Source organism: Ruditapes philippinarum, unplaced genomic scaffold (genome assembly GCF_026571515.1).
Source record: "Ruditapes philippinarum isolate M1 unplaced genomic scaffold, ASM2657151v2 ctg1031_1_1_1_1, whole genome shotgun sequence".
In the NCBI taxonomy this organism is placed as follows: domain Eukaryota; kingdom Metazoa; phylum Mollusca; class Bivalvia; order Venerida; family Veneridae; genus Ruditapes; species Ruditapes philippinarum.
Genome location: NW_026853822.1, coordinates 46874 through 73754, shown reverse-complemented (window position 1 = coordinate 73754; position 26881 = coordinate 46874). Strand labels below are relative to the sequence as shown.

At 31.0% G+C, this 26881-nt stretch overlaps 2 protein-coding genes and 1 long non-coding RNA gene across 3 annotated transcripts; all 3 read right to left on the bottom strand.

Moving 5' to 3' along the window:
* Positions 1-5170: 5170 nt before the first annotated feature.
* LOC132738043 (uncharacterized) lies at positions 5171-6680 on the bottom strand. Its single transcript, XR_009626811.1, has 3 exons — positions 6566-6680; positions 5722-5866; positions 5171-5357 (listed from the first exon to the last, which is right to left on the bottom strand). It is a non-coding gene; the product is annotated as an uncharacterized LOC132738043 (long non-coding RNA).
* Positions 6681-6924: 244 nt separating this feature from the next.
* On the bottom strand, positions 6925-9449 carry LOC132738052 (uncharacterized). Its single transcript, XM_060725474.1, has 4 exons — positions 9384-9449; positions 8787-8958; positions 8342-8532; positions 6925-7209 (listed from the first exon to the last, which is right to left on the bottom strand). The coding sequence occupies exons 1-4, from the start codon at positions 9447-9449 to the stop codon at positions 6925-6927; spliced, it is 714 nt and encodes a 237-aa protein (XP_060581457.1).
* Positions 9450-13567: 4118 nt separating this feature from the next.
* LOC132738051 (uncharacterized) lies at positions 13568-21737 on the bottom strand. The gene is made up of 5 exons (XM_060725473.1): positions 21714-21737; positions 19903-19989; positions 17296-17577; positions 13919-14263; positions 13568-13576 (listed from the first exon to the last, which is right to left on the bottom strand). The coding sequence occupies exons 1-5, from the start codon at positions 21735-21737 to the stop codon at positions 13568-13570; spliced, it is 747 nt and encodes a 248-aa protein (XP_060581456.1).
* Positions 21738-26881: the final 5144 nt, after the last annotated feature.

Genomic DNA, 26881 nt, shown 5'->3' with positions numbered 1-26881 from the left:
TTTTTTACCATTGGTAATATATGATGGAATGAAAGTATTGGATAAACTAGGACTCTTTTTTACTTCACAAAATGCATTGACAATTGTTTGAGCCAATCCTTGTGACATTGCGCAAGTACTAATTACACCCCTTTTAACTTTAACAGTAGAGTCAAAACTTTCATCTAAAGTTGAATTGTCATAATCTCCTATGCTTTCAATTTTCATTCGCTTTTTCTCTGGTTCATCACTTCCATCATCTAAATCATCATCACAACTTATTTTGATGACACTTCTTTTTACAAGAATATCTGCATCACCATGCCATACACTGCCATTCCCTGAAAAAAAACAACAGCAAACAAAATACACATTTTTTACCAAAAATGCAGATTAGTACAGATTTCTTAAAACTAAGACAGCTTAGTTACTCAGACTTCCCAAAATATTAATAAATTCTGACTAGGTCTGCCAATTCTTTATTATGAATCGGTCAGACTGTTTATATACAAGTTGCATGTATACAAAATGTCATTGCTAAAGGTTCACCGTGGGTAAGCAACTTTGGTCACGTGACCACAAAAGTCAACGTACACAGCCAAAAAAGCTCGGCTAAGGTAAGTTTTTTAGTTATTATTTTTCTATCGAGCCAATTCAAATTATACTACATAGCCTACCGACCGCAGCAATTCCGATGCTTTCTAAAAATGTATTTGATGTCGTCCAACGTTTTGTATTTTATTAGATCATTCAAACAATATTTGCAAATTGTCGATGACAACGTACACACATTTGTGTAAAAGTGTTGATAATAACTTAATAAAGGATATGCATGTCAGTGCTAAGTAAAATTTCAGGTCTTAAAATATAAAAGAGAATGTTTTAATGAAAAAATGAACTGGTTTCCTGCTGTCATTTTTTGTATTTATTTAAAGATTGACCAACTTACAAAAATGTCAACGTACACATACAGTCTAGAAAGTGTCAACGTAAACACTCCCAATTTAGTTTGATAGTGGTCTGACATGAGGCTGCTACTTCAAAATACATGTAGGTGGCTTTTTCAAACAAAAAGTTGGCTTTCAATTTAGATGCCCTTTCAAACTGTATATAATTACTATTATTTTTACAAAGGAAATAGTTTAGAGTGCATTCATTTCATCGGAAATAAGCTTAAACAACCTTTAACTTGTTATGTTATAAAAATTTATTTGTATACTTTTGTTTTTAGAAGACATATTTCCAGTTATTCAAACTGCTTAATGATTAGCTGAAACAGCCGTTTTTATATTTTAAACTGGATTAATATAGATCGTATTGCAATATAGATCGTAATAACAGTCTGCTTAATAACGTAAACAGCCAGGATAAGGGTCTCTTGCTCAACCAACTATGGCCTTCCGTAGCAGTAAAAGGGTTCAAGGTTGACTATGACGCCAAGTTACAATTTTATATTACCGGTTTTTCAGCAATAATATTTTCAAGAATATATCTACTTGCGGTTGTTATGTAAAAACATATCTTATGAACAATTCACAATTTTATAGGTTGGTAAAGGCAACAAATTACCCTTTTGTTAAATGGTAAGTTACTAGTACCATGTTTCTAGTATAATTAATGCTTTTACTGCTCAAGAAACCTGTTACTGGAAAATGGTTACAAGTAATAAATTTACCGGAAAATGGTTTCTAGTAATAAATTTACCTATCTTATTTTGTGCGCATTGTATGAGCTATAGATATGAATGAATGACATTGTTTAAACATTAAAAAAGTTATATCAAGTACCACAGTCATATGACCCACTTATAATCATAGAAATGCAACAATATATATTGAAATGTTTGTTACAATGCAGAAATTTTATCGACATTTTGCTCAAATAAAATGGTTTGCTTGAATTTAAAATTTTGATTGCAATGTAAATTATTTAAATGTATGGCAATTTTGTTGAACAAATATCAGAGACTTGTAAATAAGTAGACATGGTTGGCAAAATTTGGCATATTTGTAACAATTTTGTCATTTAAAAACCTATGATGTGCAAAAATCACGTGATACACATTAATCAATATCATTATCAAGTTGTAGGACAAGAGGCATCGCCGATACTAAATTTTGATCTAGCAGATAATGCAAATAATTCTTTAAATTTACTTAACTTGCAATATAGCAACAAAATTTAAATTCCAAAGTCAGACTATAAAGGCCTTTGAAAAAATCAACTTCTATATTAAATCAGAGAATTCTAAGAACAATTACTAATTCGATCTTAAAAAATTATTAAATTTTATTTACATGCATTTTGAGCGAGAATGCTCGCCATTTTGTTGGATTTGTCTAAAACTGTTAGGGATTTTAGGCACGTGTGTTAATTTCCGAACTAAACCTTGTGTTCAATAAAAATCTACAATGTCGATGAAATACAAGACCCTTGCGAAACGTAAGACCAGCGGTTCTAACAAAATATACAGGAAATGTCTGTGATGAAAACTGGCGGAAGAGAATAGAGCAATGGCAGCAATGGATATGTACGAACTCTCAGTCACATGGAGACAAACAGTTTGATTTGAATTTTACAATAACAGGCCTTCTGAGTACGCTGCTAGTGTAGCTATGCTGTTACGGGGGCTGCGTTCCATGAACGCCGCTTTGCCTTGTTGATCTTTGTTCTCATTTTGTATGGTCTGAACAACTGCATTCTATTATGAAGAGTGGTCAAAATGTCAATGGGATTTATAACCACCTAAATCATGATGACTAAAGTACAGATCAGAGGAGCATGTTGATGTCATATATATGCATTTGACGCATTTACCTGGACAACAATGATAAAATATCATACAAAGTCTTAATTTTGATATTAAACAATATCAAAATTATATTGCTATATATCCTTACAATGTAGATAACTAGAAATAAAAAAAATAAGCGTTTTTCTCTGATAATTTCTATACCGAGAAAAGCATCCATTTGGGGGAGGGGGCATCCATTTCGGGGAGGGGGGGGTTATTTGCCTCGCTACCAAACCTATGACTTATTCAATACTTTGCATTTATAATCATCCATTAGTGAGCAATAATCATAACTTGTCTTTTTGTGCTGATTGTGCTGATTTATGCTGATACAAACTCACATGCAAGACTTGATAAGAGTAAAGATGAAGGAATTTACATGTACACCACAGTCAGTATAGATTCAAGCTCCTTTGTTGTAAATTTATGACCCATATTATTGTATTGATATAAAATTTTTGCTTTTGTTGTAAAAAAATCCTACACGCTTTATTTTCTATATCCACTCAGAAACCGTACATGAACATCATATCTTTTATTTACGTTATGAACATATCAGGAAACAAAATAATATTACAAACTAAATACAAACTATAACCAATTCTGAAAGTAAAGATTTATTCAATCATTCAAGCAATATAAAGATTCAGCAATGTATAAACATGTCGGATATATATATAGAAATACATATCAGTAAATTAATTATATATTTGTTTGGGAAAAAACAACAAACAACAAAACAGTGTAAATTGATTAAAAAGATAAGGGTACACAGACAAAAGTGATTGTTTTCTTAAAGATACAGATAATATGAACTGATGTGTAATCTTTCTATGTCTCTTTACTTTTTCTTCATTAATAAATATTTGTGTTTAAAAAATACTAAATATTTGATATAACTATCAAATTTTGTTCAAATTTCTAAATCATTTATGAATCATGAGTGGGCATATAACGGACATATATATCCTTTGAATCTATATTACAATGATATACAGTTATACACGTTAACAAAAAGAGCAATAAAATATGTTTAAATTAAATTCCAATTAATGAGAGAAGGTTAAAAAGACAGGGGTACAAACTAATATGCTACAGTGCTGTATCACATACATATCATTACGACGTATAGTTTTCATAAGATCGTTTCTACTTATTCCTTGTCTCACACAAACGTGTCACTTAAATCAAATATATGCTTTTATATAGTATCTTGAAGATTGAGAAATTGACAATAAACTAAAATGTTCTAATAAAATTAAGAAGAAATCTCAACAAACATCATATAGAGCAAAAAAAAAAAAAAAAAATTTATTTTCTTTAAGGCCCAATTTGGGATAAAACCCTTTTTTTTTAAAAAAAAGCTAAAGTTCAGTAACTTTCACGGAAAGCGGGTAAGGATTATAGCTTAAGGTTTTCAGCTTTAAACCCTTTTAAATATACTATAAACAGGGATTTAAAAGGTTAAAGGTCTTTGAACAGCGAAACCCCGTTTATATACTAGACAGGGCCAAGTAAAGATAAAACCCCATGGGAAAACCCCCAAAAATGGGGGGCCGGGGAACTGCCCAGGGCTCGTATTTTATTCATAAAACATGCCCATGAAGAAAAAGTAAAAGCATCCCTTTGGGAAAAAAACCCTATATATAAACTGTTGATAAGCCAAGGATTGACAAATAAAAATCTTATTACGAACATAAACTACCTAATAGTTTCCGACAGGTAAAATTTTCGGCACTTGACCGCCATATTGCCAAAGTGTTTGATCACGTGATTACGAGATTGACCTTTACGAACCCATGTGCTCCAATATTTTTATAAATTACTTTTTTTAAAGATATTGAAAAAGGTGATTTACTGACTTTTATATTCAATACAATCGTATTTAAGTACTAAAAAATAAATGAAAATAAATAAAAACATTATCTTGAATAAAAGTATTGAAATCATGTCAACAAAATGTTCTAAATATAGTACACCACTCTATTCAAATCTGTTCCCGCGAATGACGTCATACGAGATCTCGCGTGGCACCTGAATGTCATGGCCAACTGTAGTCGGCGTAAATTGATATTTTACAGTTAAATAGGCAATTTTAATGACGGTATTAATATTTTGATACTTTAATTGGTATAGAATGATATTAAAATGATTGTTTTATCGTAAAATGCACAATAATTGATTGGGTCAAGTGTATTTGCAAGTAAAAAACAAGAATAAAACAACTTATGCTATTCTGGTTAGGTTTCGTAACGGGTCTAATCCAAAACTTTAATGCCGCATCAGATGAAACACAAAAATGTTAAAAAGCGGCTTATAAAGTTTTGGAAGCCGCATCAGATGAAACACAAAAATGTTAAAAAGCGGCTTATAAAGTTTTGGAAGCCAGAACTAGTAGGATTATGTTTAATTCCTTGTACGGCGTTATAAATTCTTATTTCCTCGTATTGGTGTCACTTATTTTCTTAGCTGCTCATAATCGGTAGTGAAGACATCTGGATGTCTAGGTTGAATTACTGCTTTTCCTCCACTTTGGGTGTAATCGGGACATTTAGGAGGATCCGCACATGTTGTAGACACGGTACTGAAATATTGAAGTAAATGTAAGAAACTTTTCATGCCTAAAGATTTGGAGAATTTTGTGCCTGACAATGTTGTAAATTATATTTTCGCTATGAATTTGGATTAACCCATTACTCTATGTCAATTATAAATATATACACTGAATGTTAATACAGTCATAACAGCAAGCGGATAAAGCAACGTTTTTTCGTGGACAAAAATCAGAGTGTCAAACATCTTTATCAAAACTGCACAAAAGATACTTATTAAAATAAATTCTATTCTCTTACAAAATCAATTCAAATGTTCAAAGGAAAACATTTAAACTTACAAAAGTTTTGAAGAAGAATATAGAAAAATAAAACAACAAAGGAAATCAAACGAACCGCTTTTTATTTTTGTATGTCCAAATGGCAAATACCACTACACAGGCAACTACCAATATCCCTGACACTGATACAGACACTGCTATAATACCAAGCTTGTTACTTCCATCGCCGTTTCCCTGGTTGCTGGTTGGAGGTATGCAGTCTTATACAGCACAAAAAAGACTTACATTAATATGGACATATATATTCATGTACACGTTAAACATGAGTATCTTGGAGATCTTTACATTAACATTATATTTTTATATTTTAATACCAATGACATGGTTAATAATTCTTAATAACATGGAATGAATTGATTCTTACACTGTCAAGTAAAATATGCTTAGTTGCAAAAGTAAAGAAAGTGTGCACTGGTTACATATATAGATCTATATACATGTCCGTGTTTGGGTAAAACGTGGCAAATGGTATTAACATTTGTAGAAATGTATCGACAAAACAATGGTTTACTTTATATCATCAGCCGTTTTGTTTCGTATAAATAACGTCCGGGTAAATAGTAAAAGTTTCGGAATTGTATTTTTAACGCTAATAAGTATCTGTTGAGTCCATCTCGCATATTGGTCGATGACAGTGTTCGAAACTGCATTGACTAGACGTAACTTTCATATAGAGTATGATTTCATACTCACTTTGATGTTCCATTCAAAATATTCAAAATTCTAGTATCTAAAGGCAAAATCGCATTTACAATGTTTACATCGCGGCGGCAATACAATTGAATCGTTCCACACTTGTTTCGCATTTGATATTGATTTATGTCATGAAAAATCAAAAAATGAAATCAAAGTAAACGACAATTATAGACTTATCTTTGCAAATAGTAGTTACATTATACCTTGCTGATCCGTCCACTGATAGCTAGAATCTGATGGACAACAAACGAGATTGGGATCAAGAAGACTTCGGTCACCGTCCCTGTAACACTGGCTATCTATATAACATGCGTCTCTCTGTAATAAAATGGTGTTTAATGTTCAATGACATACAGATTATTAAAATTCAATTGAAACAAACAACAACAACAACAACAATCCATGACTTTCTTTCTTAAATGTTATAAATAAAGATTTAATCATCTATCAATTTTTGTGGTACTTTTATTACATTTGAAAAGCTTGAATTACAGTATGATTTTATTAATAAATATTCTCTAATTTCATTCGATTACTGTAGGATCTAAAGGTGTTAAATTAATTATTTGATCCCTTCTTTCAAACTGAAAAGCAAGTCGCCTGTTGGCATCACGACGAATGACTGACATGTTGAATCAAAGACAAGAACATGTCTACTTGGCCCGTAGTGTATCCCATCGTTGCTAATAGATACAGAGTATCTAACAGTAAACGTATTACATGTGACATCTCTTTTCTTTCTCCTTTTCTCTACAGCCGAGGGACAACAGTATCCGTCGAATACGCTCTCATATTCCCCGTTACGGTCGTGTTTATCAGAATAGATAATTGTTCCGTTTACATCAAGCTGTAAAATAAAGGAAAATGATTAACATAAAAAACCGAACAGTTAACCGAATGAGTATTCAATTTGTTCAGTTAAAATTTAACAGCACTATCGAAGATGTTTTATATACATAGAAGACCAGAAGCGTGCATATAATATGACAATAACGCCCTCGCTTATTCTCTAACTGTTCATGCATGTGCTTCTAGTCCATCCCTGAATCCTAGCTACCGGAATTTTCAGCTGGTAATTTGCACAATCAACAAACATATTATGGAGTTCTTTTATGCAATGCAATTGTACTTACAGAAAAAGTTAATTTGCTGACATGTTTTACAGTAGATTGGAAATGCCTATGGCCCATCCACAGACGTGTTAGAATTAATATATTTTCTTTTGTTTCGAGAAAACAAAGTGCACGGTATAGTAATATGAACATTTATTTCTTCAAAAATGTCCTTTTTAAAAAACATAAAAAGACCCGTATATTTAATCGATTTTGAAAACTCGCTCAGTAGTAATAGTGCAATATCTAAAACCAAATGATGCAACTGAACCCACTAATGTTTGTTTTTTATGACATTGAATATTACAAAAGAAAAGTAACCTGTTTATAGGCATTTACTGCTTAAATTAACATGATATTCAGGCTATTGTGAAAGTCTAGCTAATATAATTATGACAATCTAGTATTAATGTTATTTGTCGATTTTATCAGTGTTTAACATCAGAGGCGTTCATACGGCAGAACAAGATTCTTAAATGTACATTATATCACGCTTCACACTATTCTCATATTAAACAGATAGGGCTTACAAGTGCATTAATGAACAGTATAAAAAGACCGCTTTCACGTCATTCGAATTAATACATAACGTCAATAAACCAAAACGATATCAGGAAAATGACTTCTACGCTCAATGAAGTTAAACATATTTCTAATAGTTCTCTTTTCTATCAACATGTTAGAATGAAATTGATATTAATTTTCCTTACATTATAGCATCATAATGCACGGTTAACCGTTTTAATTCTTTATAATTAATCATTCAAGCCTATAAACCTTCATGATTATAGTCCTGCACATTTAAACACGAACCGTGCATTATTCTGCAACAATGCATCAAAATTGCTATCCATTTCTTAAACATACATCGACCGTATCAATCCTGCACTTGAACCCTTTCAAGAGGTTCTCGGTGTGAAACTGAAGACAATCATGACAATCATCTCCGTCGGCAAGATCGCATTCACCTCCACCTTCTATATCGGTTAGTACTAAAAGTGCTGATTTCTTTACAAAACAAGAATCGCCAACGTAATCGTCGTTGCATACACATGTTCCTGAAATATAGAAATAACATCTGTATTTGAGTCTTACCTTTGTCGTCTTAAACAAATATATTCTCATATTGTTTGAAATTTGGACAACAAATTACATTGAAGTTTGCTGGTACTTCAATATTACTTACAGAACTAAGAAATAAGGAATCGTTAGGTAAATCACACATGCATATCAACATTATATTGAAGTAACTGATTAATTGAACATATCGTTAATTGAACATATCGATCATTGAATCATAAAAGCAACATACCATTGATACAGTTCCCATTACCGTTAGATTGCGATGGACATGTGACACTGATAAAATTTCTGACAACCTCTGACTTGTCTTTTCTGAACGTTCCGTTACGACTGATTTCATGAGCCACAACACTAACCCAACTGTTATAACTTTCTTCCTTCCAGAAATCTCGACCATCAACCTTTATAATTATCATAAAAATATAAACAGCTTGTCTTTTTAAAGATTTAAAAAAAATACTTTAACCGTCTGTTAAGTGTGTACTATAAACTGCGTATGAATTTAACAACTCTCTGTCTAATGCCACAAGCAATCTCGATTTATAACCCAAACGAGGTAAAAAAGCTGTATTTATTTTGATCATCAATGCTTATCATAAAAATGTGAGATTTTCTTTCATTTGTGACACAAATTTAAAAAAAGAAGATATTTTACATTTGCAATGATATGCCGTAAAAATTATTCAGGGGTTGAGCTTAAATGTGAATAGAAATATTTACAGTCACATTATCATGTAAAATAATAATTTGTACAATGAAAAGTATTAAGCATAATATATTTAAGCAGACATTTAATTTAAATATTTAAATATAAGAAATCACAAACCATCATATCATTCACACATGCTGATAAAGAGCCATTCAAGGATATTTCAGGTAAATCATTTATCATGTTTTTGTTTTAGGCTTTTGATTTGAAAACGTCAAGCACTCTTTGTAAACCTTTTTTTTCTTTTTGGTGGGAAAAAAATTAAAAAATTTGTATACTCCCGTTTAAACAGTTAATAAAAAATTTTCAATAGAAAAACCAAAATAAGTCCAAAATTTTATGATTTATTAAAAGACTATGTATGGACATAAATTCCCCAAAAAAGAAATTTAATAATTTCTTAAAGGTTTTTAAAAAACAATCCCGTTACCCAAAATTTTTGCTTCTGTTTATTGCTGTTTCTAAAAATTCCCACTCTTCTTTTAGATGCACCCATTATGTTCTCGTTTAATGAACATTCATAATTATATGAGTATTATCTGCTTTTCATTTTGTTAGGAAAATTTTCTGACGACCAAAAGCAAATTCAGTGAAAAACAAGCCTAAAGACTTTCCTGTTTTTGTGTTGTTTACAGATGGTAACTTTTCCAACTTTCACTGTTTGGTCACACAATCTATGCTTTAATCAATAGTGTTTGGAAACTAGAACCAAGTATTGCATCGTAATACGCAATGAAATTTAACGAAAAGTGAATATTTTTAAGGATGGAAATATAATAGCAAATAGCATTATAATTTGTTATTGAGTCCGTTAATATTTATGGTCAAGATATAATATTCACCTTGCGGGCACAGCTATTTGAATTCTCACTTAATAATGAGAGAGCGAGCAACCTTTTGATATTTCTTCTATGCCTTTTAATAGATCTCTTGTTTCTTATCGTGCAAGTTTTCTTCTCTCCTTGAAGTTGAATGTTATCTGTACATGTTGCATACCGCTGTGAAAAACAATATGCCCTAGAGTCTTTTTGACTATTCGGTAATGCTGACATTGTTACGTTTGGAACAGCCCTTGGACAAATACAAACGTTATGATCGTACGTCCATGTTGGTGGAAGATTGTAACGCACCGTGTTAATCAAGCTGTGTTGCAACCTGCAAAAATGTTTATATTTTTTTGTACCGATTTATTGTCTACAGTATAAATAACAATTTGACTGCAAATATGTATACACATTTTCGTACTCACTTTAATTTTTATATAGTTGAACAATTTGAATTCAATATTGTTATTGTCAACTCAGTACTAGATAGTATGTGATAACAAAGTAGACCTATAATGATCATCAATTGCCTATTGTAATAAGTTTATATACGAGAACATGAATACATCTTAACATTTGTCAAAAGTGAACGGCAGTAGAAGTGAAGAGAACTTACTCCCATGTCTTGATATATGCATTGTTAACATTTTCATCATTTTTTTCCGTTGAGATTTCCACACAAGCCTTCAGTATTCATGACATCAGATGGAGAGGGAAATATGTAGACTCGAAGAAAATCTGACGTGCTGTAATGTCCCCTATTAATTTGAACTTTAGTACCAGTTGGAATGTAAATCTAAAGTTAAAAACTAAATGCATACTAAATATGATTTGAATAAAAAAAATCCAGTGGTATTCACTTTTATGATTTGTTAGAACATTCGGATTCTCTCACCGAATAATTATAATTATTACGGATTTAAAACCGATTGAAAATAGTTCTACCAAGTGATATTTGATGTAAATAAAAGAGGGTGTTATCTTTGTATAATAGTGACGAATGTATATTGTTTTATTTATTTGACATCTGAAGAAAATAATTCATTTCGGTAATATATAAAATCTGAAAACGTGATCATTTTAAAACTACACATAAACACAATGTTAACCTAAAATCCGAAATAATAAAAAAGCGGGTACATTTTTGCATTGAAATCTGTAATTCTGAAAGAATACTTAATTTTTTTATAAGTAATATAGTTTTTATTTTTATTTCTATTCAATGTACTCAATTTTAGTCGAATATTATACAAAATAATGTCTACAAATCCAAGCATTTACAAACTTTTTTAGCATTTGTTTGAATGGTTTAATTTTGTAGCCTAGGTTAGGGATAAATATCGTATCTGTTCTATGTATTCATATTATTGTTTTTGGGGACCTTATACAAAATGTGACTGAAAGGGCCAAGAAGTTGATTGACAGGCGTAATGCGATCTATATAAACAAGGCAATAGCTCCCAAAAGCAGCATATCTTGTTAAAAGAAATATATATGTATACTTTGCATACACATTTGAATCTGACAACATTTGTACAGAGAATCAATGATGGAATATTAAAACATTCATTTAAAATTGGGACAAAAATGTTTTACGCAAGCTTAAATGGCTGCGAAATAAAGGTGTAATCTGTGCTCTGCATTTCTTGAAAAAGACCGGATAAAATGCTACTTAGACGAATGTCTGTTTAGAACTGTGCAGATGTGAATATTGAAGTTAAAAGGGGAGTGATACGACACGGAAAATTCATAACGTCCCTACTGGTACTCTTTTTATACTATAACAGGACTAATGCCGTAGGGAAAGCTAACTAATAATTGTGCCCAAAATTTGACACCACGAGGCTTATTGATATAAAGACAGTGCTGGCATTCTTGTATTGGTTCAATGTAATGCCTTTGATATTTATTATGCATTCCCGAATAAACTAAACGTAAACATTTCACTTAGCACTCCGCTCACTGTTGTACAGCGTTCACCGGAAATAGCACATCAAAATATCGAAAACGAAAGGAAAAAGGTATACGTCGAGTTCACCCGTGGTAATGTTTCAAATATTTCTCCGTCGTAACTTAATCGATTTTTTCAAAACTAAACAATTTCTTGAAGCTTAATATGTCTGGGTTTAGAGCAATTTGTTGAACGATGTTGATATATTCCACTGAAACAAGCCCAAAACGCATATTCTGTATCAAAATCCGTCTTGAATACAAAATATAGACTTACATGTACTTTGCTTTATTATGTGTAACGGTAGTCTTATGTCTTGAAAATGTTATGCTGACTTGTGTTAACATTGTTTAATTATTTCAAACAGTAGTGTCATCATGTCAAAAATTTTGTTTTTGCTCGTCTAGAATGTGTCAAATTATGGCAATTAGTCGCGCTATTTTGTCAAATTGTGGGGCTGATGTGTCAAAAGACTATCTGATCATTTGAAACCGTATGGTTCTCTTGTCGAAATTTGGTGTTGACTTGTCAAAGCACTGATTTATTTGATCAAAGTGCTATGTTATTTTGTCAAAATACTGTGTTTAAATGCCTAACCATTGTCTTACTTTGTCAAACAGAAGTGTTAACTAGCCAACGTAGACTATTGAATTATTGTCTTATTATGTCAAATGTTCGCACTAACTTGCCAAAATGGGGTGTTGACTGGACTAAATCATGCCTTATTATGATGAACTGTATGCTATTTTTGTCAAAATGCGGTTTTGACTTGTTAAAACTTAGTCTTATAATGTAATAAAATCGCAGTATCTTGTTGAAATGTGGTAATGACTTGTCTAAACTCTCTCTTATTATGTACAAAAAGAAGGTCTATCTTGTCAAAATTTGGTGATTCCGTGTCTTATTATGCCTGATAGTTGTGTTATAGTATCTAAACTTGAGAAAGCGCTGTCTGATTTTCTTTAAAAGCGGTGTTAACTTGTCTAAATCATGTCTTAGTGTGTAACTTCCGTGTTAATTGTGTAAACTCGGTTTTGACTTAAGAATACACTGTCTTATTATGTGAAATAACCATGGTATTTTTTCGACATGAAAGGCAGGCTTTTCAATGTACTATGTGAACATGTTAACAAATCAACTCTTGAAAACAAAACTCTTGAATGCTCTTTATTTTATTAATTTTATTGAACATCAAATTTCACTCTCTGATATATGCGGGCTCTGGTCACGTGATACTAAATTTGGACATCTGGACATGATAACACGATTATCTGACATAATGTTGGTACATGTCAAGATGTGTTTCAAAATCAGCACTTTTGTCTGACAATTTAGCACCAAATTTGTACAAGATGCATGACATTTTGATTAAATGAACTAGTGTTAGGCAAATTAACGACGAATTGGGTAAAATACCATGACAATTTGATAAAATATGAGGATTTGTAGCCTACCACTATCGTGTTTTGACAATAAAGCATAATAAGACACGGTATTTAGACAAGTTAACGTAATATATTTGCAAGTCAACGCCACTGTATTACATAAAGATAAAGTGTTTAGTCTACACACCGAACCTTGACAAAATGAAATGACGCTTTGACAAAATAAATGTTATTTAGACAAAATATGGCAAACATGATCAACAAGGAAAGGTGGCGTTCAATGAACGCAACCCCCACACGACGCAGCAACAAGGACCAACGCCAGGAGCCCAGGAGGAGCTCAAACAAAAATCATCACCACGTTTATTATTATTATCTTTTAGAATTCAAACAAACATGTTATAAGACTGCAGCTGTAGATATATGGCTTTAAACACTTTGAATGAAACAATGACAGAGATTTTTAAGAGATATAAAAAAAAGATGGAATACCTCATAAGTGTCGCTAGCTATCTCTCTAACATTCAGTACATTTCCTCGGCAATGGATAAATGATGCTCGTTTAACTTTGTTACATACATGTATATCGAAAGCAAACACGTCACCGCCAGCTTGAATTGCAACCGCGCATGTACATGACGCTGTGTGATCTGCATCACACTTTTGAGTTTTTATTTGGACTTCTGTAAGATGAATTTTGTCTCTGTACATTAGGTAATGCGCAAATGAATCAATATATTCATATGGCCCATCAAATGTACTTAATGTAGGATCGTTTACAACGGAACATTGTCTTCTTTTCCATTCAAGATTTCGACTTCCTCCGAGGTAAATTACCTTGAATAAAAATCAAGTTTAGTATAATTACAATTAATATACAATATGTTTATGTGGAAAACATATGAAATGTACATGTTGTTTATTTTTTTGTTGTAAATAACGCGCTCGTATGAAACACCTGCAAGAATTTATGTAAATACGAATATAGAAAAACATATAAGCCAATTACTACTCAATGACGAACTCCCGTTAAAATAAAAAATAAATATAAGTCAGTCAAAATATATTGGATTGTCATTAAAATCATACTGACTTGCAGTTTGATTATATATTATTTTTTTCTTTCTTTATTAGTTTATTACAGTCTCATCAATTTACACAGTTAAAATTCATATAAAATACAATATAAATGCACATTGCCAATCTATAAGATTAACAAGATACTAAAGGTTGACTTACTATTTGCATGTAAAATTCTAAAAATCTAAAATCTAAAATACCCTTGCTTATTTAAACCAGAGTTGTGAACATATGATAAAATGAATCTACTGCAGTAAATTAAAATTCTGCAGTAGCAAAGTACCTCCAAAAATTCTATATAGAATTTATATTGTGGTTAAATTTAATCAAAATCCGGTTTAGAAGATTATTAGCAAAGGTATTTTCCAGATAGTACATGTATATCTAAGATGTATATTCCAACAAAAATATATTAAAGGTTTCCAACCGATATCTCCACAGACAGCTGCATTTGGAGTATATCTTCAAACGTTCAAAAAGTAGCGTGCAGCTCTATTCTGCACAGCATTAATACAAGAAAATGTATCACAGCCCCAAACAGACGATGCATGTGTGATTATTGGTACAATAGTAGCTTCATACATTTTTGTATATGCTTCAAAAGGAATACCTCCAAAAACTCTAGTTTTAGCAATTAAAATTCCTAATGCTCTATGAGCAGCCTGAGCAACAGATTTAGCTGTAATAAAGAATAATCAAGGTGATCGATCAAAACAAGACCGAGATTTTTGTACTGTGTAACATAGTTTAAACTTGTATCTCCTATTTTAAAGAAATAATCTGAACAAGTTAAAGATGCATTTCTAAAGTGAAGAATGTTAGATTTTAGTGGGTTAACATTCATATGGTTTGTAATACACCAATTATGAAGAACATTTAACATACTTTGAAGATCACTTTCACTTTCTGCTATAAGTACAATATCATCGGCATATAACAGGATTGGTACGTTTTCACCATCAATATCAACCCCCCTTGCCTGTGGCTTTCAATTTCAAGGCCAGATCATTAATATACAGGTTGAATAGTAAAGGTGACAAGAAACAACCCTGTTTAAGTCCGCTGTTCACATAAATCCAATCAGTGTTAAAATTGTTCAGTTTAACAGAGTAGAGTACAAGGTGATAAACCGACTTTACAGCATTTATAAGTTGATTGTGAAAACCAAGTTTAGACAATTTAATGTATAAAAGCTCTCTATTTATTGAATCAAATGCCTTTTTAAAGTCTATAAAGGCACAGAAAGTTGACAGACGTTGTTTCTTTGTAGTATCAATAATACTTGTTAAAGATTGCATGTGATCAACTGTACTTCGACCTGGTCTAAACCCATTCTGACCTTCAGAAATTATATCTTTTTCAAAACACCATACATTAAAACTTTTATTTAATATTAATGTACAATATATCTTATATATAACTGGTGTTATTGCTATACCACGTTAAGACAAATGATCTTTTGGATCACTAGTAGTTGACTTAGGAATCGGTTTAATAAAAGTTAAGTTCCATATCTGTGGCAAAAATCCTGATTTAAAACATTTGTTAAATAATTTATGCAAGTAAGAGATTACAAATTCATTTTTCAATACTTCACCAGGCAGTTCATCAACACCAACAGGTCTGTTTCGTTTAATGTCAAGTACAGCTAATTTGACTTCTTGTTCGGTAAAATCTTGTATAAAAACACTATCAATATCAGGATTGATTGACAAGTTAACATCAACATTTTCACTATCAACAATTATATCATTACCTGAATTGTACAAATTACAAAAATCATTTTTCCATTTATCAAAAACGACATCTTTTTTTGTCGATAGTACACCATTATTATCAAAAACTTCCATAGGGATATCACTTATTCTGTTATCCCTTATCCCAACTCTATCAATAGACTTCCAAAATCAGGAGAGTTATCTTGAGCAAGTGATAATAATTCATTTTGTACACTTAACTAGTGAGACCTTTTATATATTATAATATAAAAAAACATAAGATTGTACCCAAAATAGTGCTATGGATATTTTGTGTTAACTAAAAGCAATATGTGTTTGAAGCTATGTACATTCATATGAAATATTAATTGGATGTTTAGGGTACATGTATTCCAAAGATATATTTAGATACGAATTGAGTATTAAAGATAATTTTACTCAAAAACCTATATTATAATCCGTTTATCTCAGTTGGTAGAGCGTTGGACTGTGAGTTGGGCAAACCGAGTCCATATTAAGGACGGTTGCAGAGTGTACAGAATAAACCTCATAATGTCAAGTTATACTGACGGGTAACAACAAGAATGTTAGAGTAATAGAATATTGATCTAAAATGTCTCAGTCTATGATTAAAAACATTTAGCTTATTGAAACTTAAATGAATGCTGACCATTGTCAAACTTGGGCGTAAGGCAGCGATCTGTTTCAGTTTTGAAAAAAAAATAGACAAGAAAATATTAAATGTTTAAGAATTTCAAAAAGCAAATGTTTGACCCTATGACACAATTTTTATTTGTTCAATTTCAAGCAGAGTTTACCTCTTGAGCTTCAAGAAATAGTCCAAAGAAAAACAATTTAGTATTTTTCTCACCAAAAGAACACAGTAAAACAGTAAATGTTGCCTTTTCTGCTTGCTGACAATTATTACCTTTGTTGACGTAATATTTGAGTACAGAATAAGCAAGCAATTTACCATGTATATTTTACGATCTGTTAGGCAATTTTGATTATGTAGCACTATGCTTTGGCTAAGTAATGTACTTGTTACTTGTAAAAAAGAATACTTTATACCGTTACATGGTCTATACTGGCATTTTCCCAAAATTGGTGTGGAGCTATATTTGCTGTTTTTAATTGTAGAGTAAACGTCTTGTCCTCGGGATATTGAAGTCGATCATTTGACACTGTTATAGTTATCGAGAAGGTTGGTAGACTTTGAGTTATTCTATTGTAGTTGCAGTCGTTAACATTATGTTGATGTACACAAGAATGAGTAGTTGTATTCCGCCATCCAGTTAGTCTACTTCCGCACAGTTTTTGGTTATTTAATGATGTCACAGCGGTCTCCTTACACTGAAAATAACATTCCGTTAACAAGTCATCTACTCGGTATTATTATTGGCTGGTGTCTGTAAACAAGTATAAGACGAACATATGAAAGGCAGGAAAACTAATTGTCAATTGTCGTATTAACAAAATTAAACCCTTAAAAATCCCCAAAACAGTGCCTTGATGACCTCAGTTCCAACGCAAGAAATTGATATATTTTTCCTATGTATAAATAGGTCATTGTGTAACATCTGGGTTGTGCTTATTCTTAACCTTAGGGCTAAGATTGAAGTAACTTTAACTATAGCGCTGTTAAACATATTTGTTTATAAATAGAATAATAAAAATATGTAAATATGGCACCAAAACGGAGCTTTATTAATCCTTAAGCCATAATTCTGTTTCCTATATATGCCTATGTAACTAACCAAAGGGTTATTGTATATTTCGCAAAATACCTGAACTTTATCCCGAGTTCAGGTCAATGGCTACAAACCACTTGCCCCTCATCGATATGGGTTTGAATCTTACCAAGGAAATCGGATTTTATGTCACGAGAGGAAGCTATCCAGCTCGGTAACGAACGTCCAGGTGCCAGTCGTGACGTTCCACTAGCAAAGCTGGCATGTCACCATGTAACATATACAGAGATTTGATGTGTCGGAAAAGCCATCCAAAAGAAGCAACAAAAAACAACATCAACATCAACAACAAGAAAAATATGCATGAAGAGGACATTTATTAAAGCTAATATGCTTTTTTATGCTCTAGACTGGGGCTAAAAGAACAAAAAGTATTTAAATTGTTAAGGCGTATTATTAAATAAAAAAAATTTAAAAAATAAAACTATACCTATACTTGAATTCGATAAAAAAAAATAAAATTCACACTTTTCCCTGTATCACGAAAAAAGCAATGGCTTCGGCACCCAAAGGGGGAATAGGGTTTGTAGTAAAATATGTCCTGCGACCCATTTTTAACCTAATTTGGGGTTTAAAAGTCCTAAATGATTAGGAGAAGACCAATATTCAAACAATATGTAAACCTTTTAGCTTCTGAAAAACCTGAAAAAGTTAGTTATATATATGATGTAGGTTTTTTGTGCTCAAGTTTTGTTATGCATTCAGATTTTTTGTTTCATTCTGTAGTCTCCTCTTATCAAGTTACATTAAAATTGGATGTTGGAAATTATCAACACACCTGAACAGCGTTCGGCATAACAATGTTAATTAAAAACACAAATTCGTTTACTGTTTTACTGATGTATAACAAAGAAGATACAAACAGATTTATAATTCTGAAAACAATATTAGTAACATTTAGAAATATATTAACATGTTAAGACATTAAAGAAATTAAAATTTAAATGTGAGTATCATTTATGTACAAAATATAATCTTAAAGGACTATTTGAACTTTAACCCTTTACCTCATATATACGCGAAACAACGCACTTTCGACCCCCCCCCCCTACTTTAGGCAACAAATAGTGAAAAAAATGTCCTATTTGGGCCCCAAACACATGTTTTCGTTTGAGAAATGTTGCCAAGAAAGTGAGCACTTTTTTTTGTTTGGGGGGGGGGGTTGAAGGGGGCGGTAGTCCCCCTCATCGCCAAAACAATTTGGACTTGTGAGAGGCTAAAAATGATAACGTGTACCCAACGCTGAAAAGCCTTTGACTCTATCTCAATCCCTTGAGAAGCTGCAGCACTTTGAAATAAATTTTGATGGAAACAAGGCAAAATAGTGATTTTTGGCAATTTTGAGATGTCCCCTCGTTGCCATGGTAACAGGAAATTTAAGACTGAGCATGTCGTTGCAAAGGCAATGGTCCAGTCAACATTTCCGCATGTTTGATTAGTATTAAAGCATTTTTTATAGTTTCATAGCAGTTTGAACTTGTAACAGGAGGCTTTTTAATGAAAACGGCCATTTTTCACAACATGCTCATGAGGGAAAGGGTTAAAGTACTTTATGTAATTATTTTACTGTTTTGCGATCTATAGCCTTTTAAAGAGTATTGTGATTGCAAGTTTCTGACCGTTCATAAATAACTTGCATATATGATATGTTTATTTCGCATGAATGTGTAAAACAGTTACATTGGTTCAACAGAAAGTGTTTTCCATATATACATATTCTGAGTATGATATATTTTATTACATAAAATGACATTGATGAAAACAGCTGAGGAAACTAAAACACCATGGGTTACTTTAAGTTGTTACCAGATAACTTAAAACTAGTGCTTATTGTTTAGTCATGAATAAAGCAATATTGATCAAATATGAATGTTAATTTATCTTATATATAATAACTATTTTAACATATCAACGAAATATATTTCACCTTTACACCAGCATAGAATGTATCACTCATTTGTGGATCTGTCTGATTACCGGTAGGTGTACTTGATACTCTTACTGCACATTGGATCTGATAATTTATGAAAAACAAATGATTTGGTTAATTCAATTAATACATTACTAAACACAAATTTATATACAAATATTCGTTACATACAATGTTTTTCAGTAATAATTGGTAAGTGACGATAAAATAAATCTTTAACGCAATATATAAACATATCGGACAAAATAAAGACAACATTTTGTCAATCGGCAATAATTGAGACTAAAATCTGCCTACAACAGGAGTAGCAATAACCTTAAATGGTACATGTACTATTATAAGGTGAATTGTGATCGCGATCAGGTATCAAAGCTGCATCATAAAAAATGTATTTAATTAACGATATTTTTTATTTGAAACAAGTAACATGTTATATATTTATTTCAGAAGAAGCGAAAGTTATTTCTGATTTTAACATTTTATCTATCGAAAGAACCGGTAGTATTGGTGCTGAAACAAGGAAAGAAAAGTCTAAAAAATTGGTAACGCCGGCTTAATTAGTCTAGAGGGCGAAACATTCGATCGATTAGAAAAACATTTTATATCATATATATTTCTAAATTTATAACATGTATTTAAGTCATGAAGCAACAAAACGATTATTCAACTAATCTTAATACCGGTCGTTGTGGTTTAAAAAGAAAAGTTTGTTTTTAGGTCTAAATCACGACTCATGTACATATTTTAAGCATTCCGTACGCATTTAATTTGCTTTTTATTTTAGAAATTGGTATTTTTGATTACAATGTATCGGACTATCTAAATAATTTGATCCACCTGATCTCCCCTCTCAAATAATACTTACAGTAATTCCAAACTTGAATCCTAATGTTCGAAGAGTTGTCTCGTTAAGGTTTGTAGCATCTGCATCATTTTTTTTACTGGCGCAAATGTCTCTTCTCTATTCGCCCGTTTATAACCCTTGAAAATTACAAAAAAGGTTCGTTGCAGAAATAACTTGATAGCGTTTATCAAAAGGTACAGCAGCAAAAATGTATTAATAACAAATTTCAACACATAAAGTATTTAAACGAAGCGTACCAACTAAAATATGCCACGGATATCCTATAAATTCCATGTTCCTGTCGTCAGATATATTTTATCAATGAAAATGCAAAAATTACATAAATGTATCGATATCTTTGTTGTTTGTTTTGTTTGGTTTTAACAATTATTTCTTCTACGTCTTTTACATTGAATTTTCTTTATTTTCGAATATCAGTGTCCTGAACATTTCAGCAGTCCTATCGTATTTTTGCTGTTAAAACTTACATAATTATCTATCTACATTTAGTCTCAAATTTTATGACTATCACAAAATTAAACATTGTCCAGCAAGATTACTGGTATGAGAACAATGTTGGTTTGGTTTATAAATATATGTATTTATTTTGATTTCTTGTGTCAATGTTATAATCCTATCATTATTAAATTCTATCACCTTTAGTAATTTTGGACATTATATAATTGTTATGCCCCCGCAATGATGATGGCAAGGGGTATATAGTGTGCCCCCGCCCCTGTCCACCAGTCTTTGCGAATCTGTGTGCGTGCGTGTATTCGAAAAAAACTTTTCAGGCATATAACTCTAATTAGCTTTGGCACAAATGTTACTTTTCAACTTTTATCCTCCATTTACAAACTAAAACTGGAAAATTTGTGATCTATCACTAAGCTTTTTAAATATCTCGAAAATGTCCTTTACTGTTAAAGGTCTTTTACTGCGGCAGAAAAAAATTATGAATTACCAATAAAGCTGTCCTGTTTAACATCTTTATTCATATCATTTGGTGTCAGATCATATATAGCGGGAAAATCCGTGTATTTCGGGCATATTTCCAGTTTCTCTATTTTTATATTAAAATAGAAATAAAGTTATGTCTTTACCAGCTAACTCCATAGTAATATAATTCGCTTGCCCATCCGAATTACATTTAAAATCAAGTTCGGGTTCTTGAAGTGAGATTTGTATGTCTGTACATCAGTGCCACGCTAACTTTTATATACTACCAGATATCTTGTAATTTGGTGCAGGAGCTACAACTAAAACATATATCAGTATTAACAAATTGTATGGGTCTGGGCATCGCTTAAAGGAACTTAAAGTCAAATATCAATAAATATGGATTGCTATATATGACTAAAACAATAAGATTGCTAGATATTTGAATACTGATTAAATAAAACAACTCCGTTTCTTAATATTAACTTATAAAACTTTTTATTTAATGTTATATTTTTATATTTGATCATTCTGATAAGTAAATATTTACTCACCTGTCATAGAAAGAAGGTTCTGTGAAAATATAATGTAATGCATATGATGATAAGCTGCTAAAAACGTTTAATTAAATTATTTGTTAAAAGTTCGCTACATTAACAGAAGATGTATTTTGTTTTTATTACTGCATGTAACACAAAATTTCTGGATGCTGAATGCTAAAGGAATCAATGAAAGAAGATTTTATGTAACAGATTTTCTTTTCAATTTCAGTATTAATAACAACAGGCTTTGACATATAAATAAGTTCGTCGACAAATGTTTACAAATGTTGTCAAATTATTTGCAAATAATCCCATACCGAAACAGTATGCGCTTGTCCCATCAGTTGGAATTAGATAATACTGAATTTCTCGTCCGCATTTACGAACTTTGATATCATAACGATATTTACAACTGCTGTCAAAGTCTACTAGGCATGCAATGAGAGGATATTCTTTGCCCTCTTCCAGCTTTCCAAGCTTGTCTATATTAATAGAGATAAAAATATGAAGACATTTTTAGAAGACAGTAAATAGTGCTAATTGTGTTAAACAGTATTTGCAAGCGCACGAACTTTTTTCTTTTATACTTCACCATTCTTCATTTTAAAATCAATTAAAATGATCAGGTTTTTACATTCATGTAGTATATTTAATTATCAGACAAAATAAATAGATAAGGTGTTTGCAAAAAGATAACATTTTGCTTAGACTATAAAATGCTGATACAGTACCTTTGATATATATCGGATTATATGTCCCACAATGCGCATACTCTGGTGCTGTTCCGTTAACCAGCGTGTAGAATCGACACTGTCCTTAGCAATGTACCATCCTGCTGGTACTGTAGAGTCAGATATGGTAGGCTCAGCAGATGATTTTATAATATACGAAGGCCCTCTTCTACTGACATCTATGAGCTCACCAACCTGTCCTCTACAGGAAGTAGCAGAAGAATATTCGCAGAAACCTGAAAAAAGCAGAATCAAAAGTAAAATTCTTTTGATGTATTATCAAAACTAGTTTTTAAAAAAGAACAGTTTTTAAACATACTTAATTTTCAACAAAGCTTTAACAGATTTTGTAGTATTTGATATTATTCAAATTAATGTTGTGCGTTTCCTGTTCTACTGTCTGTTTAAAACTAGTTTGAATGTGCAAATATGTTTACTTATGCATCAATCCACATGATATCTCACACGCTGACGTCATTGACAGTTTGTTTAAGTATAACACAAGTTAAATGTTAATGTTGCTTATAAAAGACGCCTGGGGTTAAAACAATTACCAAAATCCACCTAGTCTACAGTGTCAAGAAATACAAATGTTTGTACACTAAATTTAAAATTTTCAATTCAACACTTTTTATTTAATTATTTTTAAAATGCAAGTTTACACTTATCCGTGTTTGTTGTAAAACATGTTCTACAATGATTCCTAAATATAAGGAGGCATCACTCGATTGAAAATGCATTACGGTAAGTAAATGAATTACGCTGATTATAACCTAATTTCTGTTGATATTGATAATAGCCGAATATATTCCACTCGGTAATTTCCTGCTTTAGAATTTAGACTGGCTCATTGGCACGTTATTTTATTGGTAAATAATAAAAAAAAATGAAACTAAAAAGAATGTTATATTTAAACATGGAAGTATCACTTTTGTTAAACGTTTATTTAATTCCTTGACGCTCGGGGACATGTTGATCATCAAAAAAGCTATTTTTACCCGAAAATCTGAAAACTGTGTAATTTTGTTAGAACAAAAAAAAAAAAAAAAAAAAAACTAGACTAAACTTTTCCCCATTGCTGACTGAACGAATGCATATCTGCTAGGCTAATAAGGTATTTTCCTTAAGTGTACTTCACATATCATAATACCATGCGTAATTAAACGTTTTACTGACCTTTTACATTACATCTATTTTCCCTTCAAATTTTGGGCGCGTATCTCTATGCGCTGTATTATTAATCCAGTATTAAAAATAGCTTTGTTTATCTTGACAAAATATTTTTCTGTCACATAACAAGGTGTAATTCTGTACTTATGGTGTATAAAGCGCTGAATAAATAAATTATCAGCAGCATGTATCTGATCTAATTCTGTTATCTCAAAATAAAATATACACACTTGATCAACAAGGAAAAAGTCTTTAGAAATAAGAAATTCAACTCTGTTGTTCAAATTACATTTAAAACGATATTAATTAACAAATGATAATTTGTAGGTAATTTACTACCTATTGAAATATATATTATGCCTGTCCTAGTATCTGTATTTATTGTTTTTATTTCTATTATTACTCTTCATATATCTATTTTTTTCATTTTGTGATACTTGAAGGAGCTGTTGAAAATATGAAATTTTTATACTTTAATGTATTGTTTTGAAAATATTAATTCGTTAAATACAGAGTTTATAATAAAAATAATAATAATAATAATAATAATAATAAAAATAACATTAATAATAATAATAAAAAATAATAATAATAATAATAATAATAATAATAATAATAAAAATAATATTATTACTGCTACTGCTGCTGCTGCTGCTGCTACTTCTTCTACTACTACTACTACTACTACTGCAACTCTTATTCCTACTCCTACAACTTTTAAAAGCAAATTTAATAACAACATTTCATAGCACATATTATTTGTTATAGATCTATATACTTAATGACACATACTGAATGAACAAATATTTTGATCGTATGTATTCAAATATATATTCTCAAAACTAACAGTGATCCTACAAAATATCAAGATCCAATATGTGTTATGAATGGCGAGATCAAAAATATTTTTAAATTTCTGCAGAAAATAAATGCTTTGCTCAATTGACAAAAGTATCAATTTAAGCTAATTGGAAAAAAATAAAAGAATGCTTACCTAATAAAAGTAATATCGTGGCCTCAAAAAGCAACATTGTTGTTTGACTTCAGAGCGTTCTTATAATTTTGAAAAGAAAATTGTCATGGTTGTGATAAACCGTTTTTTTATAACACTTCTAAACTATCGTATTATTAATATATGTTCAAAGCTGAATCTACTCTTTTTTTTAAGAATGCTTTATAAAAGGATGTGGGGACTGTCCTTTTTATATGCTTTGAATAGCATTTATCAATTACGGGAGAACCCCTATCAGATAACAAAGTAAGGGAACTTCTTGGTTAATGATACAAGCATTCCTTATTAGATGTGCATCGACAAAGTTATGCTTTAAATTGTTTGCATAGTACTTAATAAATTATATGAACGCCATAGCAATAAAGACGTGCGTATGTAATGAAAGTGCGTGGCACTACGGGATTTTATTCGAACAAAGTAAAAATTAATTTGAACCGCGCAATCATTTAAAGGACACATTTTGTAAGGAGAGGGTTTTCATTTCACATACACTATATCAAAGATGACATTTCATTTAAGTTCTTCTTTTAAACGATGTATATGAAGAGCTGTCTTAGTCACCTTTGTTCGCGTCAAAATTAATTTCGAAGTTTTTGTACTACAATAAGTTATCAGGGAATGAATAAACAATAAAAAACTAAGAAGTATCTTTTAAAGAAGAAATACTGTACTGAAGTAAATCTGGTTAACATGCATATGTTAGTTCTTAGCTTTCCATGCAAAATCATATAAAAATGTTAGCATAGCTTGCATAACAATGACATAATAATTTCTTGAAGGGTTATTAATCTTGAAAGAATGACACACTTTAAGATGTATGTGTTTCTAAACGGCCTGCCGTGTTTCAGTAAGTGAACTCAATTTTTAAAACCAACATCTACGCAGCCGGTAAGCAATCTTTTTTTTATAAATACTTGATTAATATGCAAAAATGTATGAAAATTATAGACATAATGACAAATAACACATCGATAATCATATAATATATAAGACACTTATTGAACATTGTCAACTAAAGGTACCTTATAAGTTCTGATATTATTCTCGTTATTTCGGACAAAAGTTAAAACTCAGATCTTGTGTAAAATAAACTGTTCACTAGAAAATGTAACAAGATCTGAATGCAACAAGTATTTTTAAACATAACTTAAATATCTGGACAATTTAACTAGAAAGTTAAAGAATAATCTATACATTTTATTTTAGAACTATCCTTTACATTTTATTTTATAATGGCAAGAACTATCCTTTACATTATAGTTTAGAACTACCTTAGAATAACAATAACTATCTTTTACATTTTATTTAAGAATGGCCTATGAGATTCTCAGACTTCATTTTGTAATTCTAAAATCACTGTAAACTCTTCTTATATTCCGTTCGTCCTTGAACAGGAAGTGAAACTGATTTTAGACCGCATTAAACCGGATAAAGATGTTTATTCTTAGTCATCGCCTTCATCACATTTGACAATGTTCATACTTCTGTCACCATCGTATATGAAAATGTTAATACTTCTGTCACCTATATTTTATTATTAATCTTCCATTTTAACAAATTTTCCTTTAAAGGTTTTACCCTATCTTGAAACCTTTTAATTGACAATGTTTGTTTTAGAAAGTTCAGATTTGTTAAATTCATTTCTTTAGCAATATCATGTATGATGTCTCTAGCAATATTCATTTCTTTAGCAATATCATGTATGATGTCTCTACAAAAATAACGACAACGATCACGT